The sequence below is a fragment of the Sinocyclocheilus grahami genome, unplaced genomic scaffold, assembly GCF_001515645.1.
Source record: "Sinocyclocheilus grahami isolate Dianchi unplaced genomic scaffold, SAMN03320097.WGS_v1.1 scaffold944.1, whole genome shotgun sequence".
Classification (NCBI taxonomy): domain Eukaryota; kingdom Metazoa; phylum Chordata; class Actinopteri; order Cypriniformes; family Cyprinidae; genus Sinocyclocheilus; species Sinocyclocheilus grahami.
The window spans coordinates 405,410-421,093 of record NW_015506123.1 but is presented as its reverse complement, the minus strand read 5'-3'; the positions used below and the strand labels follow the sequence as shown (position 1 = coordinate 421,093).

The 15,684-nt window shown below is 40.3% G+C and overlaps 1 protein-coding gene across 1 annotated transcript; it reads left to right on the top strand.

Annotated features, from left to right (window-relative positions):
• Positions 1-301: 301 nt before the first annotated feature.
• nolc1 (nucleolar and coiled-body phosphoprotein 1) lies at positions 302-12,465 on the top strand (the record flags this gene model as incomplete). Its single annotated transcript, XM_016249629.1, is given in 13 exon segments — positions 302-357; positions 484-641; positions 1,008-1,117; positions 1,215-1,312; positions 1,410-1,560; positions 1,817-1,943; positions 2,283-2,345; positions 6,022-6,090; positions 6,182-6,733; positions 7,078-8,007; positions 9,810-9,910; positions 11,474-11,557; positions 11,648-12,465. Coding segments are annotated over 13 exon segments (2,658 nt in total), but the record flags the coding sequence as incomplete, so codon positions are not given.
• Positions 12,466-15,684: the final 3,219 nt, after the last annotated feature.

Below are 15,684 nucleotides of genomic sequence, written 5' to 3'. Positions count from 1 at the left end.
TATCTATCTATCTATCTATCTATCTATCTATCTATCTATCTATCTATCTATCTATCTATCTATCTATCTATCTATCTATCTCTGACAGACTGTATTGCCTTCAAAACATTCAAAATGTAAGCTTTTAAAACTACTTTAAACTTCAAACTATTTCAGACTGAAAACCATTAAACTTAAAACTTTTCAAACTTTCTGGTCCGGCTTTCTCAAGCCAACTTAAAGATTGTCTTGACATATAGATATATTTGAGTTATATTCGATATTATACTAATTTACAATTGTATCTGTTTCATCTCATTAGAAACCTCAAGATCAAAATGAGGACAGTCTCTTGGACATCTTCAATTTTTGGGTGAAGTATGTACAAGCTGTGTCTTAGATTTGCTTGTGTGGCAACTGTAGGTCACTCTTGGTCCGGTAGTACTTGTAGTTTGTCGTCACTTCTACGGTTGGCTTGTAATTTCTATTATTTGCCCGCTCAAGGTCCCCAGAAACCAAAAAGCGTAAAGCAGTCACCAGTGGCCCTTTGGCGGTCAACGGCCCATCGGCCAAGAAAGCAAAGAAAGATGCGGTGAGTTCAAGTAGTGAGGACTCCAGCGGTGAAGAGGAAGCTGCAGCACCTGCCAAGAAAGTCGTACAAGGTACATAGCTGTTTTTTGTGCAGCAAGGTTGCAGTTAATTGATTAAAAATACAATAAAATCAGTAATATTGCGTTGTATTTTTACAGGTTAACATTTCTATTTGAATATATTTTAAAGTGTAGTTTATTCATGTGATTCAAAGCTGAATTTTCAGCATCATTACTCCAGTCTTCAGTGTCACACGATCCTTCAGAAATCATGCTGATGTGGTGTTCAAGAAACATTTCTTAATATCAATGTTGAAAATGTTCTTTAACACATCTTTCCTGAAAAGTATTAATTTCTAAAAAAAAATAAAAAATCTTACTGACAGTAGTGTTTCAACACTGCATTAAGTATTTAACTAAATGTTATGCATTTAACAGCGAAAGCTCCTGTTTCGAAGAAGCCAGCAGCTGTAGCTGCTAAACAGAGCAGCAGCTCTGAAGACTCCAGCGACTCGGAGGATGAAGCTCAGGCTAAAACAGCAGCAAAGGTCAGGAAGCTGCATGCTGTTTACGTGAGTGTGTGTGTGGTATGTCTGTGCTAGGATGCCTCTTCCTGAATCTGGATCTTGTTAATTTGGTGCACAGAAGCCTGCAGCTGTGAAACCTGCAGCAGCAGCCAGGAAGAAAGACACCAGTTCCAGCAGCGAGGAGTCCGACTCTGACGAGGAGCCGGCCAGCTAGAGGTCTAGAGGTGAGCTGAAGCATGAGTTCTTATTCTCAAGCACAGCGTCTGTGTAGTACTTCAAGTGTAAGTGAAGTTACATGGTTACATGTTCAAAGCGGAGATCTGTGGTCTCCAGGAGCAAAGGCCAAGCCTGTGGCAGGGACCCCCAAACCGGCGTCCACTCCAGTGTCTGCAGCTCAGAAGAAACAGGACAGTAGCAGCAGTGAGGACAGCTCTAGTGAATCTGAGGATGAGGCTCCAGTTAAGGTACATTAAGTCCAACATAATCATGCTTCAGAAATCTAGTTTTTTTTCTCACAAATTCTTTGTTTTCAGTTTTTATGTTACTGTTTTCTGTTTTATTATTTTTAAATTACATTTTAATATGCAAAAAGGATGTCTAATCAATTGATTTTTTTCTGAAATCTTTCTGAAATTCTGAAAATTGTAACCATAATAGAGCTTATGATTTTTTTTTTTCAGAATACAAAATAAATCAATTAATTTGTTTACGTTCTCACAGACAGCAGTAAAAGCACCAGTCCCAGTGAAGACCCCTCCAGCTAAGCCTGTGGCTCCTGCAGAGTCCAGCAGTGAGGAGTCATCCTCCGATGAGGAAGATGCCCCTCCTACTAAGAAACCCAAGACTGGTATTACTTTTTTTTTTTTTCCCCACATTGGTCGATCTTAAAGGTGCATTAAGAAATGGGGTTTGCTGGCATCTAGCAGTCTTCCCAAACAACCAGTACAGTGATCTTAAACTTTATACTGACAACTATCACCATGGGTGCAGCATTAAGCTTTATTCACCAGATCATGGGATCTCAACACAATTAAACTGTTTATTTTTATTTTTGTTTTTGGGTGGGGGGGGGAGTATAAGTTCTAAGCATGCCTCATTTGAACATGGTAAGAAATCTTATGAGGCAAAAGTGAGTTTCTGAAAAAGTGGAGACAAACATGAGATTGAAGATCATCTCTATTTACAGGACAATTCAATGCCGTCCCACCCCCGGGAACACTGACAGCTCGTGCTCCAGTCAAAGCTCCTGGTAAGCGTGTACATATAGTAATATAACACAGAATTCAATTTTACATATTTTCATCAATGAGCTATAAATTATAATTTCAATACAGAAAATTAATCCTATTTTATGACTAACTTTATTTGTATAAGGACCATACAAAAAGCATGATTTCAGCACAATACATAAATCAATAAACAATTATAAATGAATACATGAAAAATGTAAAAGTCTGAAATGAAGACGAACACCGTTTTTGTTTTTTTTTTTTTTCAGAATACAAAATAAATCAATTAATTTGTTTACGTTCTCACAGACAGCAGTAAAAGCACCAGTCCCAGTGAAGACCCCTCCAGCTAAGCCTGTGGCTCCTGCAGAGTCCAGCAGTGAGGAGTCATCCTCCGATGAGGAAGATGCCCCTCCTACTAAGAAACCCAAGACTGGTATTACTTTTTTTTTTTTTCCCCACATTGGTCGATCTTAAAGGTGCATTAAGAAATGGGGTTTGCTGGCATCTAGCAGTCTTCCCAAACAACCAGTACAGTGATCTTAAACTTTATACTGACAACTATCACCATGGGTGCAGCATTAAGCTTTATTCACCAGATCATGGGATCTCAACACAATTAAACTGTTTATTTTTATTTTTGTTTTTGGGTGGGGGGGGGAGTATAAGTTCTAAGCATGCCTCATTTGAACATGGTAAGAAATCTTATGAGGCAAAAGTGAGTTTCTGAAAAAGTGGAGACAAACATGAGATTGAAGATCATCTCTATTTACAGGACAATTCAATGCCGTCCCACCCCCGGGAACACTGACAGCTCGTGCTCCAGTCAAAGCTCCTGGTAAGCGTGTACATATAGTAATATAACACAGAATTCAATTTTACATATTTTCATCAATGAGCTATAAATTATAATTTCAATACAGAAAATTAATCCTATTTTATGACTAACTTTATTTGTATAAGGACCATACAAAAAGCATGATTTCAGCACAATACATAAATCAATAAACAATTATAAATGAATACATGAAAAATGTAAAAGTCTGAAATGAAGACGAACACCGTTTTTGTTTTATCCAGCTGTATTTACTCAGTGCAAATTGAGAAGGTGACCCACTACAAGTCATTTTTAGGAGGGTGTGATAATTTTTCCAACTTAGTGATACTATTTTTTTTTTTCTCTTTTTTTTTTTTCCCTGACATGTTGGTGTTCTATCTTTCACTTGGATGTTATAAGTTGCACTGAGTAAATACAGCTGGATAAAACAAAAATTTTGTCCATCTTCATTTCAGTCTGCAAAGCAACAAAATGTGATTATTTTAAAGGGGGTGATTGTTTTCTATACCCACTGTATATTGTACAAAGATTAAAGCACAGGTTAATTTGCATGTTTGGTCCCAAAATAAAGTTTTCCCTAAGAAAATCGTAACTTTAAAATTATCCCTTGACTGTAATTAACTTGAATCTTGTGGGGCTTTTTTCTTCTTCTTACATTTGCGATCGCACGCGCACTGTGTAAAGGGAGCACGTCTTACGATAAAAAATATTTGTCAATGAGCTCGGGATCTGTTGAGCAGTAATCCTCCAACATCTTGTCAGTTATCTCTCCTTACTTTTGACCCGTGATCCGTCAAATCTGGCTTCTGCAGCTTGTGTTGGATGCAGGGTGGTTGTTGTTTTTTTCCTCACAAAATTGGGCTGCTTTTAAATTGTTGCCATGGGTTGATTTTCCCCAGTGGGTTAAAAGTTTAAAATATTGCATACATTACATTTGGTTGAAATGCTTGTACTGAAACATTTTGCAGTCTACCTGTAATAAAACTGTGATAAATGTTTTGGGCCACACTAGTAGAAAGCATTTGAGCTGTTTATGATAAATGTGCATAACAGTGTCTGTAAAATATGTATTTTAGGGATGGGAATGACATATGTATATTTGGGACATGGTATTTGTGCTGTTTTTTTATTACTGGCATGGACTTGGGGATGCACAATTAAATTATGTAATAGTTGTGATCATTATTTTACCTTCCATGATCATTCAGACACGATCAGGTGCAGTACTGGCACTCTGTCAAGTCTGTATCAAATCAAGCACTCCATAATCACAGGTAAACTGTCTGATCAGTCATGTGTTTGTCATGAAGTGTACTAGGAAGTGACGTAAGCCGGTCGACAGCGACGTCATTTGTGCTCGGCGTTCAACAATGGAAACAAAGAAGAACAACGTTAACAACAGGAGGATGGAGGACGCTGTGATCGGAGCTGTGTTGTGCCTCGTGGGTTTCACAATAATGGACATGGAATGTCAACGTGTATATATTAGTTCTGGTACTATGAAAAGGTTCCCGCGGTGCGAAAGGCCCTCTAGTGAGTGGGGGGAATGCAGGGGGGTTTCTCCTAAAGTCCACGGTCATCTACACAGTTTTGAGCGTGTTGAGCTCCAGGTTGTTGAGACTGCACCAGACAGCCAGCTCTTTAACCTCCTGTCTGTAAGCAGACTCGTCACCGTCCTGAATGAGGCCGATGAGTGTGGTGTCGTCTGCAAACTTCAGGAGCTTGACAGAGGGGTCTTTAGAGGTGCAGTCGTTGGTGTACAGGGAGAAGAGCAGTGGGGAGAGTACGCAGCCCTGAGGAGCTCCAGTGCTGATCCTACAGGTGCTGGATGTGTATTTTTCCCCAGCCTCACTAGCTGCTGCCTGTCTGTCAGGAAGCTGTTGATCCACTGACAGACGGAGGTGGGCATGGAGAGCTGAGTTAGTTTGGGCAGGAGGAGGTTTGGGATGATGGTGTTAAAGGCCGAGCTGAAGTCCACGAACAGGATCCTCACATAAGTCCCTGGTCTGTCTAGATGTTGCAGAACATAATGCAGTCCCATGTTGACTGCATCGTCCACAGACCTGTTTGCTCTGTAGGCAAACTGAAGAGGATCCAGCAAGGGTCCAGTGATGTCCTTCAGGTGGGCCAGCACCAGTCTTTCAAAAGACTTCATGACCACAGACGTTAGAGCCACAGACCTGTACTCATTAAGTCCAGTAATTTGGGGTTTCTTTGGGATGGGGATGATGGTGGAGCGTTTGAAGCATGAAGGGACTTCGCACAGCTCCAGTGATCTGTTGAAGATCTGTGTGAAGATGGGGGCCAGCTGGTCAGCACAGGATTTCAGACAGACTGGTATAACACAATCTGGGCCTGTTGCTTTTTCCCTTTTCTGCTTCTGGAAGACCTAGCGCACCTCGTCTTCGCTGATCTGAATTGCAGGTGTGGGGGAGAGGGGGGTTGCTGGAGGTGTGAATGGTTGTGTGGAGAGGCGTGTGGGGTGTTTTTTCAAACCTGCAGTAGAACTCATTCAGATCGTCTGCCAGTTGTTGATTCTCCACCGTGCGGGGGGATGGTGTCTTGTAGTTGGTGATTTCTTTCAGACTTTTCCACACCTGATGCCGGTCACTGGAAGAGAATTGAATCCTTATTTTTTTCAGAATAAGTCCTCTTTGCCACTCTGGTCTCCTTTTCCAGTGTGTATTTAGCCTGTTTATATAAGACATTGTCCCCCTTCCTGTGAGCATCTTCTTTGTGTTCCACAAAACCGCTATGGTTTGCAGACAGTTATAGGAGTTGATGTGACAAATGCATCTTTTGAATATACTGCATGAACTCATTGCCCCGTTTTTTCCCCCCAATTGTGTCTCCCCCAGCAGCTCCAGTTAAGACTGTGACTCCCAAAGCTGCTGCTAAGAAGGACTCATCCAGTTCTGACAGCTCTGGTACTGCCCTCTCTGTAGATTATCACCACAATAGTAGACTTTTTTTTTTTTTGTTGCAGAAAGTGCTAATAAACTGCTTTCTTTTTCTCAGATTCAAGTTCAGAGGATAAAGCAAAGAAGCCAGCTGCTAAAACTGCTCCCGCTAATGCAGCCCCAGCTAAGAAAGCACCTAAAAAAGTCGCTCCTGCTCAGAAAAAGGACTCTTCAAGTTCCGATTCTTCAAGCTCAGAGGACGAAGCAGCAAAGCCTGCTGTCAAAGGCACACCTGCAAAAGCAGCATCTGCTAAATCTACACCTGCAAAAGCTGCATCTGCTAAATCTACACCTGCAAAAGCAGCATCTGCTAAATCTACACCTGCAAAAGTCACCCCGGCTGCAGACAAGGCTTCATCTTCTAGCTCTGAAGACTCGGACGATGAGGAGGAGGCCAAGAAACCAGCAGCTAAAGCTGTCCCAGTTAAACCTGCGCCAGCCAAGAAAATGCCAGCTAAAGTCAAGCCTGCTGCAAAAGAATCGTCATCATCTAGCTCTGAGTCTGAGGAAGACAAACCCGCCACAAAACCAACCCCAGCCAAGGCTGCTCCTGCTAAAGCTGCTCCTCCAAAGACGACCCCTGCTAAGAAAGATGATTCCTCAAGTTCAGGTCAGTTATCCATAAAGATACAAACATTTGCATTTAATCTTACTTGCCTTCGTGTCATTCACATGTATGATTGTCGAAAATGGAACACAAAGGGAGATGTTTTGAAGAATGTTCATGATGCTCTTTTTCCATTCAAAGAAAATGACAAGGCTATACCAATATTTCTGAAGCCTTAAGCTTTCTTTTTTTGGTCATTTACAATTAGAGGCGTTTAGAAAAAATCAAGTCATACAGGTCTGAAATGGTGTGGCAGTTAATGAAAAGATCTAGAGAAATAGTGTTACCATTTGAGTGCTGTTTATCAAGATTGTATTGGCTTCTAGATCTATTTTTATCTCTCACAGATTCAGACCGCTCTGAAGATGAGGCACCAGCTAAACCAGCAGCTAAGTCCAAGCCTTTGAGCACTCCTAAACCTGCAGCCAAGCCCGCCGAATCCAGCTCTGACTCGGACAGCTCTTCAGATGAAAAACCTCAAAAGAAACCTGCCGGCACACCGGTATCCAAACCTGCTACCCCAGCAAAACCTGCCCCAGCCAAACCAACTCCTGCAGCCAAACCAACCGGTAAACCAGCGGCAAGCAGCTCGGACTCGGACAGCTCTTCAGATGATGAGGAACCTCAAAAGAAAGCCGCCACCACACCGGTATCCAAACCTGGTACCCCAGCTAAACCTGCAGCTAAACCAGCTGATAGCAGTTCTGACTCTGAAACCGACAGCTCTGACTCTGAACATGAGACTCCGGCTGCTAAGAAAGCTAAACCAGCAGCAGCTACTGCTACTAAGAGCCCTGCTTCTGCCTCCAAACCACCTGCTCCAGCCAGTAAGAATGCAGCTGAGTCCAGCAGCAGTGATTCGGACAGTTCCAGTGAAGACGAGAAGAAAGTAAAGACTACTGTGACACCCAAAGCAGCAGCAGCTAAGCTAACCGTGACTCCAGTTAGCGCGAAGAAAGCCGAGAGCAGTAGCTCAGACTCTGAGACAGAGGCTAAGAAGACTCCCGCCAAGCCTGCAGTCACCAACAGAAAGGCTGCTACAACAAAAACACCCACCTCAGCAGCGAAGACGCCAGCTAAAAAGACAGCAAAGTCTTCATCCTCGAGTGACAGCAGTTCTGATGAAGAGGAGTCTCCTAAAACACCAGCTGTGAAGACACCACCTGCTACAAAAGCACAGGCTGCTAAGGCCAAAGCAGACAGCAGCTCGTCTGAGGACTCTTCGTCTGAAGAAGAAGAGACGACGGCGACACCCAAGACTCCTGTCACAAAAAATGGTATTCGCAGTACTCCATATGTCTGATAGCAAGGTGTTTTGCACGTTACTGGTTCCCAGGCCAGTTCTTATTACTGTCAACATATTATGTGAACACTGCCTGCGACTCCCCAAAAAACAGTAAAGCACCACGTAGCACTTTTTATGTTTGATAATGGGCAGCAGAAAAGGAGGATAAAGTCTTGAGACATGTATAGATCGTAATTCTGTTCACACAGAAGACGAAGGTCAGTGTTCTGAAAATGTGGGCGCACTAGCAGTCAAAGATGTAAATTTAGTTGCATAGAAAAACAATTGAGAAGTGCCACTGTTCTTTTATTGCCATGTTTTGAATGAACATAGGCAGCTGAACCCTCTAGATGCAACTTCCTGCTAACAAAAACATTCAAATGTAACCCATCATGTCACGTGTACCACTTATAGAACTTCCTTAATTTGACAGCCCTATAGCGCTCCTTATGTGGAGTTCATAGGACACGGAAATCATAAGTCAATTGAATGCAGTTAGTAAGGGCGTAGACATGTCTCTACCAATATCCAGCAAGTTCCAAATTGCCCCTAGCAATGATTTTGATCAAACCATTAAATGTTTGTTTTTGTAATTTCAGATGCATCTGAAATGTGTCAAACCAGTGATATTACCTAAGAAGTTAAACTAGAAAACTGCGTGCTTTCAAGGATGCACATTTAATACATGGGCAAAGTAAGAGCATAAGGCAGTCGCACACCGTACAAGAAGCGCAGCGCTGCGTCTAGGACGACTCTCATTGCACCCAGTTCATGACGGCAGTCCAGAACAGTTCATATACATGTTCACTTCAGGAATTAACAAAGTTGCTTCGATGAGTTTGAAGGTACAAAACAGAGCAAAGAGATAGCTAATAATGGCCATAGACTGCGCTGTCTATATAAAGCATACGGACAGAAAGAAACGTTGTGCTGAAAGATGCACAATACACAATCTTCCAGCCTAGGTTGAAGTCATTATTTTAATGAACAATAATTTGGGACAAATATAATGTGATTTTATGGAAAACTGTGAGTAGCACTCTGTGGTGCGGCAGGATTTTGAACAGCGTCCTGAGTCTTTAACATAATGTTGTTAAACTGAATGCACAAAGCAACCTGTTAGCTGAAATATCCTGCTGTTATGTCTCCACCAATGTCAAAAGCAAAGCTGTTGCATGTTGCTAAGCAAACAATGTGATATTTTAATAAGCATAAATATCGTGGTCAATTTTTATCAATACTACTATGGTATTGAATTAATTGTAGTCAGCATTCTTCTGGGTTTGTCTGCCGTCTTGGATAAAAATTGGTAGCACACCTATGATGATTTGAATTGCTGCTTATGTAGGATGCTCGGTTTGGAATTGAGCCATAAAAGCCACCCATCCAAACAAATGTCATATTGTGGCAGGTCAAGTCCACACACTCAGATCAGCTTGGAAAGAGGGCATTTGTTCCATCTGGTTAGGGCACAGTGTCATAATGGGCACAGTGTCATAGGGCAACTGAATCTATCTTCTAAACCAGGGGTGCCCAAACTCGGTCCTGGAGGGCCGGTGTCCTACAGAGTTTAGCCCCAACTTGCCTCAACACACCTGCTTGGAAGTTTCTAGTATGCCTAGTAAGAGCTTGATTAGCTGGTTCAGGTGTGTCTAATTGGGGTTGGAGCTAAACTCTTCAGGACACCGGCCCTCCAGGACCGAGTTTGGGCACCCCTGTTCTAAACCATCTAGCCTTAAGCACTATTGTAAACCACTCTCATATTGTTTTTCCGGTTCTCTCCTCTGATCACAGGCACAAAGAGCAAAAAAAAGGGCAAAGAGGAAGAAACGACAACACCCAAGAATGAAATCACCACATCCACACCTCAGACTTTTCCCAGAACCAAACAGAAGGTAAAGGGCTGTGATTGTGAGCATGTTTTGTGTTGATGTTGGCTTAATACGGTGCATATTCAAACACACCCAGGGGTCACATTGGGACTCTGGAGGTGGGCGATTGTAATTCCAGGCAAGGTATGACGTACAGATAACACTGAAGTCTGTATGCTAGTATTTATTGATCCAGTGATTCTTGCTTTGATGCAAGCGTCACTGGTGCGTCACATCCCTTGAGTGTTAAAAGGTTAGTTGCACCCGAAATGAAAATTGTCGTTTACTCGCCATGTTGTTCCAAACCCAAGACTTTTGTTCGTTCTCAAAACACAAGTGTTTAGACTTGGGTCTAGTTCAGGTACTTTTCTTTTTAATACATTTACAGACATTTCTAAAATTCTGTTTTCACTTTTTCATTATGGCGTACTGAGTGTAGAAAAATAAGAATTTAAACGACGTGAACGGGGGTCTGAATACTTTCTGAATGCACTGTATTACACACACGCACACACATTATGCATACAAGTTTATAGCTCTCAGCAGAGGCAAGAATTCCTCGTTCCACACTGGCAAAAAAAAAGGGCAAAGAGGAAGAAACGACAACACCCAAGAATGAAATCACCACATCCACACCTCAGACTTTTCCCAGAACCAAACAGAAGGTAAAGGGCTGTGATTGTGAGCATGTTTTGTGTTGATGTTGGCTTAATACGGTGCATATTCAAACACACCCAGGGGTCACATTGGGACTCTGGAGGTGGGCGATTGTAATTCCAGGCAAGGTATGACGTACAGATAACACTGAAGTCTGTATGCTAGTATTTATTGATCCAGTGATTCTTGCTTTGATGCAAGCGTCACTGGTGCGTCACATCCCTTGAGTGTTAAAAGGTTAGTTGCACCCGAAATGAAAATTGTCGTTTACTCGCCATGTTGTTCCAAACCCAAGACTTTTGTTCGTTCTCAAAACACAAGTGTTTAGACTTGGGTCTAGTTCAGGTACTTTTCTTTTTAATACATTTACAGACATTTCTAAAATTCTGTTTTCACTTTTTCATTATGGCGTACTGAGTGTAGAAAAATAAGAATTTAAACGACGTGAACGGGGGTCTGAATACTTTCTGAATGCACTGTATTACACAAACGCACACACATTATGCATACAAGTTTATAGCTCTCAGCAGAGGCAAGAATTCCTCGTTCCACACTGGCAAATCCACCTTATTTTTCAATGCGGAAGTAAGCCGTTTTCTGTGAATATGCAAGACTTCCGCTTCATTAGCCGCGGTAGGGAAATAACGAGAAGATTATATAATTGTTTGTGCTACAACACAGTGTGTTTATAATAAAGACGATACATTAAAATAAAACAGCAGTTTGCAGTATCAAGCAGCAAAATGAGCTGCTTTGTACAGCAAAAAAATAGCTGGAAGCAGATGACACTGGAAGCCAGACACATTACGTTTACAAATGGTCCGCTCTTACTGGAAAAGTAAGGTGGATGGATACTGCCCACACTGTTTGCTTATGCACTTGGTCTTAAATGCATTTTCTGTCTGTTTTTCTGTTGTATGACTTCTAAAGGAAAGCAATGCTCCTTTTCGTAGAGTAAGAGACGAGGAAATTGAGCTGGACCCCCGCCTGACAAACAATTCATTCGATGCAAAGGTAAGACCGTAAACGTGAATGCATATTAGGCCAACATTAACTGTGAAGAGATTGTGCATGTATAGTGACTCTTCTGTTCTTTACTTCCAGATGGGAGCCAACGGTGACTGGGGCCAGAAAGCCAACAACGTGCTTAAATTTACCAAAGGCAAATCTTTCCGGCATGAGAAGACCAAGAAGAAGCGTGGCAGTTATAGCGGCGGTGCAATCTCCACCTCAGTGAACTCCATTAAGTTTGACAGCGACTGAGATTACAAACTAAATGAACCTCTGAACTATATCCGTATCCGTCTTTCGTGTTTGGGGCTATATCAGCTCTAAAAAGCACTGTTTTGAGCCATCTACCCTCTGTTCCTGCACAGCTGACACCGTTCTGCTATGTGTTGGACACTGACTGAAGGCGGCAGGAATAGAGGGCTTGGTGAGGCGTATGGTTGGCTGTAATTTTTTTTACACACTATCTTTCATGCAGTTAGACACCACATGGTGGCGCCAAGTCATTGCGTTTAGGTTTTTTTCATTAGTTTATATGTAAAATATGGTTTTGGCTTTACTGTAAAATGTTTCTTAAAGTTGGCTTGACAAATTATATACGGTTGTCCTAACAGGTAATTTGTTAATATAATAAGAAAATCACTCCATTTCTAGTACGTGTTAATGAAATGTCAATATGGTTGCGTTAACGTTTTATGAGCCTGTGTATCTTGAGCCTGGTGATTTGTCTTATTTGAAGAAGCTGTGTTGTTAATGACTCCGCCCACTTCTGTTTGACGGACACTGGGAGACCACCCTTACAATAACACCTGAATCGTCCTCGTTCGGTTTGTTTTAATGTTACGCAGGATTTTGTAATTTGGTCTCCTTTATGATCAGTCTTATAACTGTAATTAAAAAATGGACTGAAACTCTGAAACCAAAGTTTGTCTGTTTTTGATCAAGTTCTCTCAGAAGAAAAGCTGTGTCTTGATTAATTTGGTATGAGTTTTGCCAAAATGTTTTCTACCAATTAACACATTTAACCTTCATTAATATGGATTGAAAAGTTTTTTATATATATGCTAGGAGTAACAGAGTTGGAAATAACCAGAATCAAAATTAGAGAACAACCTATGATTTCCTAAATTTCAAGGTCACTGCTTAGTCCTATTTGAAGTTATTCTAACAGGAGTAGAAGGGCAGTATTCTGAAGCACAGTATAAAAACTTAAATGAAATGTTTGAAAAAGAACTCTGATCAAAATTAGAGAACACTTACAGACGCCTCCAAGTTATTGGTGTTAATCTGGCACCTGGTACTAATTTTCATTGAGAATGCAAGAGATGGCGGCCCGCTCTAAGGTGACTGAAAGCCTGCGACACTGCAAGAGAAGCTGGTCGTTCCAAATCTGTGATTTCTCGAATATTGAAGGTTTACAATGACACCAATTCAGTCAAGTCCCCCAAAAAGGCTGGTCGTCCATGTAAGACTAATGCAGAGACACTCAATGGAGAATCGGTTCAACACTGCAGCTGGAATTGCTCATCAATTCAGTGCACGTTTAAAGTCGTCGGACTGAAAGCGCACTGCAGTGACCCAAGCCTCTCACAGATGGCACAGTGTTTTGGACACAATTGTCATTTTTGACTATGTATTAGCATATGTACAGCATGTAAGACATGTTCACCTTTTTGTGACCGCTGGAGGGATTTAAGCCTTAATCAAATAAACCCCCCTCATAATATTAAACTACACAGACTTCAGTACTGTGAAATGTTTTAATAGTATCATTTTCTCAGCATCACTCTTATAAAGCCATTCGACAATCAGATTTTCAAAATATTAATGCAGCTTGTAACAAAATGGAAATTGTTTGTCACTAAATATTCGTTACGTATGTAACCCTCGTTCCCAGAAGGAGGGAACGGAGACGTCCCGACGAATTGGGATCTCGCAATTCGTCGGTCACGACACGACTCGTAGTGACCGACTGAAAGGGAACTAAAACTAACCTAACTTTTAAAAAAATAATGAAAATCAGAAATGCTGCCTTGACAAAGTAACTGAAAAAAAAGTTTAGATACTAAAAATAAATAGAATATTCAATAGAAACTGATTAAACAAAATGACAAAAGCACATAAAATGACAAACTAAACTGAAAATAAAACTAAAATTATAGGAGCTAATTCAAAACATGAATACATACTATAATACTATATAATATTCCTGTAGCTTAAACAGTAGAGCATCGAGCTATCAACACTAAAGTCAAGGGTTCATTGCATGAACTGATAAAATGTATACCTTCAATGCAATTTAAGTTGCTTATATAAAAGTGTCTGCCAAATGCACAAGTGCAATATAAATAATACTAAAATAACAATTTGATTTTGTGCCATATATATTTATTCTTTAAGTACTGCCACTATTCTTTTTTCTGTTTTCTTTACATACAGTGGGTACGGAAAGTATTCAGACCCCCTTAAATTTTTCACTCTTTGTTATATTGCAGCCATTTGCTAAAATCATTTTAGTTCATTTTTTTTTCCTCATTAATGTACACACAGCACCCCATATTGACAGAAAAATATATATATATATATGGTTTAATACATACCTCAGGTTTTTAACCATGGTTTTCAGTTCGGCTTGGATTTAAAATGCGCTTTTTAAAACTAATAATAATAAAAAAAAAAAACAAACAACTCCTGTACACTGGAACGTGGATTACCATATTTCTTTTGAGATAAGTATTACTTTTTCCTATTTTTACCCAATATAGGATGGACTGCCCATTATTGAGTGCTATAAACACATGAAATGTCTGCTTCATTCATACTGGACACCAGAGGGTGCCCTCGTGCAGAAACTCCATATATGCACCACAGAAGTAATAGAACTCATGAGGAAATCCCTAATATGGACAAAGCATCCAGCTATCACTGTGACTGATGCGGTGTCCGAAAACCGCTCCCTATCCCCTATATAGTGCACTATTTCGGTGTCGGCCATTTTGTAGTGCTGTCCGAATTCTGAGTGAACGAGTTTATTTCCTACATGAATTCACAAATTTTTACCCACAATCTTCTCTGATTTCGAGTGTACAACTGATGTACACTCACTGAAGCACTACTTCCCATAATCCAATGCGGAGAAACGAAGAGCTGGAAGAGAGTGTGGGAGCAAGCGAGTTTGAAAGAGACAAATATTTCTTATTTCTGCTTTAAAGTTTATTGCATGTATGATTAATATTAAAATATATCACTGCTTTATTCTATTATATATATATATATATATATATATATATATATATGGTTCAATACATTTTCAGTTCGGCTTGGATTTAAAATGCGCTTTTTAAAACTAATAATAATAAAAAAAACTAAACAAACAACTCCTGTACACTTCTGCACACTGAAACGTGGATTACCATATTTCTTTTGAGATAAGTATTACTTTTTCCTATTTTTAGGATGGACTGCCCATTATTGAGCGCTATAAACACATGTAATGTCTGCTTCATTCATACTGGACGCCAGTGGGCGCCCTCGTGCAGAAATTCCATATATGCACCACAGAAGTAATAGAACTCATGAGGAAATCCCTAATATGGACAAAGCATCCAGCTATCACTGTGACTGATGCCGTGCCCGAAAACCGCTCCCTATCCCCTATATAGTGCACTATTTCGGTGTCGGCCATTTTGTAGTGCTGTCCGAATTCTGAGTGAACGAGTTTATTTCCTACATGAATTCACTAATTTTTTTTAGTGAATTTTTGAATTCACAATCTTCTCTGATTTCGAGTGTACAACTGATGTACACTCACTGAAGCACTACTTCCCATAATCCAATGCGGAGAAACGAAGAGCTGGAAGAGAGTGTGGGAGCAAGCGAGTTTGAAAGAGACAAATATTTCTTATTTCTGCTTTAACGTTTATTGCATGTATGATTAATATTAAAATATATTATTTAGACACTCAGTTTAATGTTTTACTAATTGAACGTACAAGAGATAATAGAGATGTGATGATAATTTTGATAAATTGGCTGGTGAGTGAAAAAGTTCATTTCAAACCCTGTATTTATATATACAGTATATATATATATATATATATATATATATATATATATATATACACACACATATA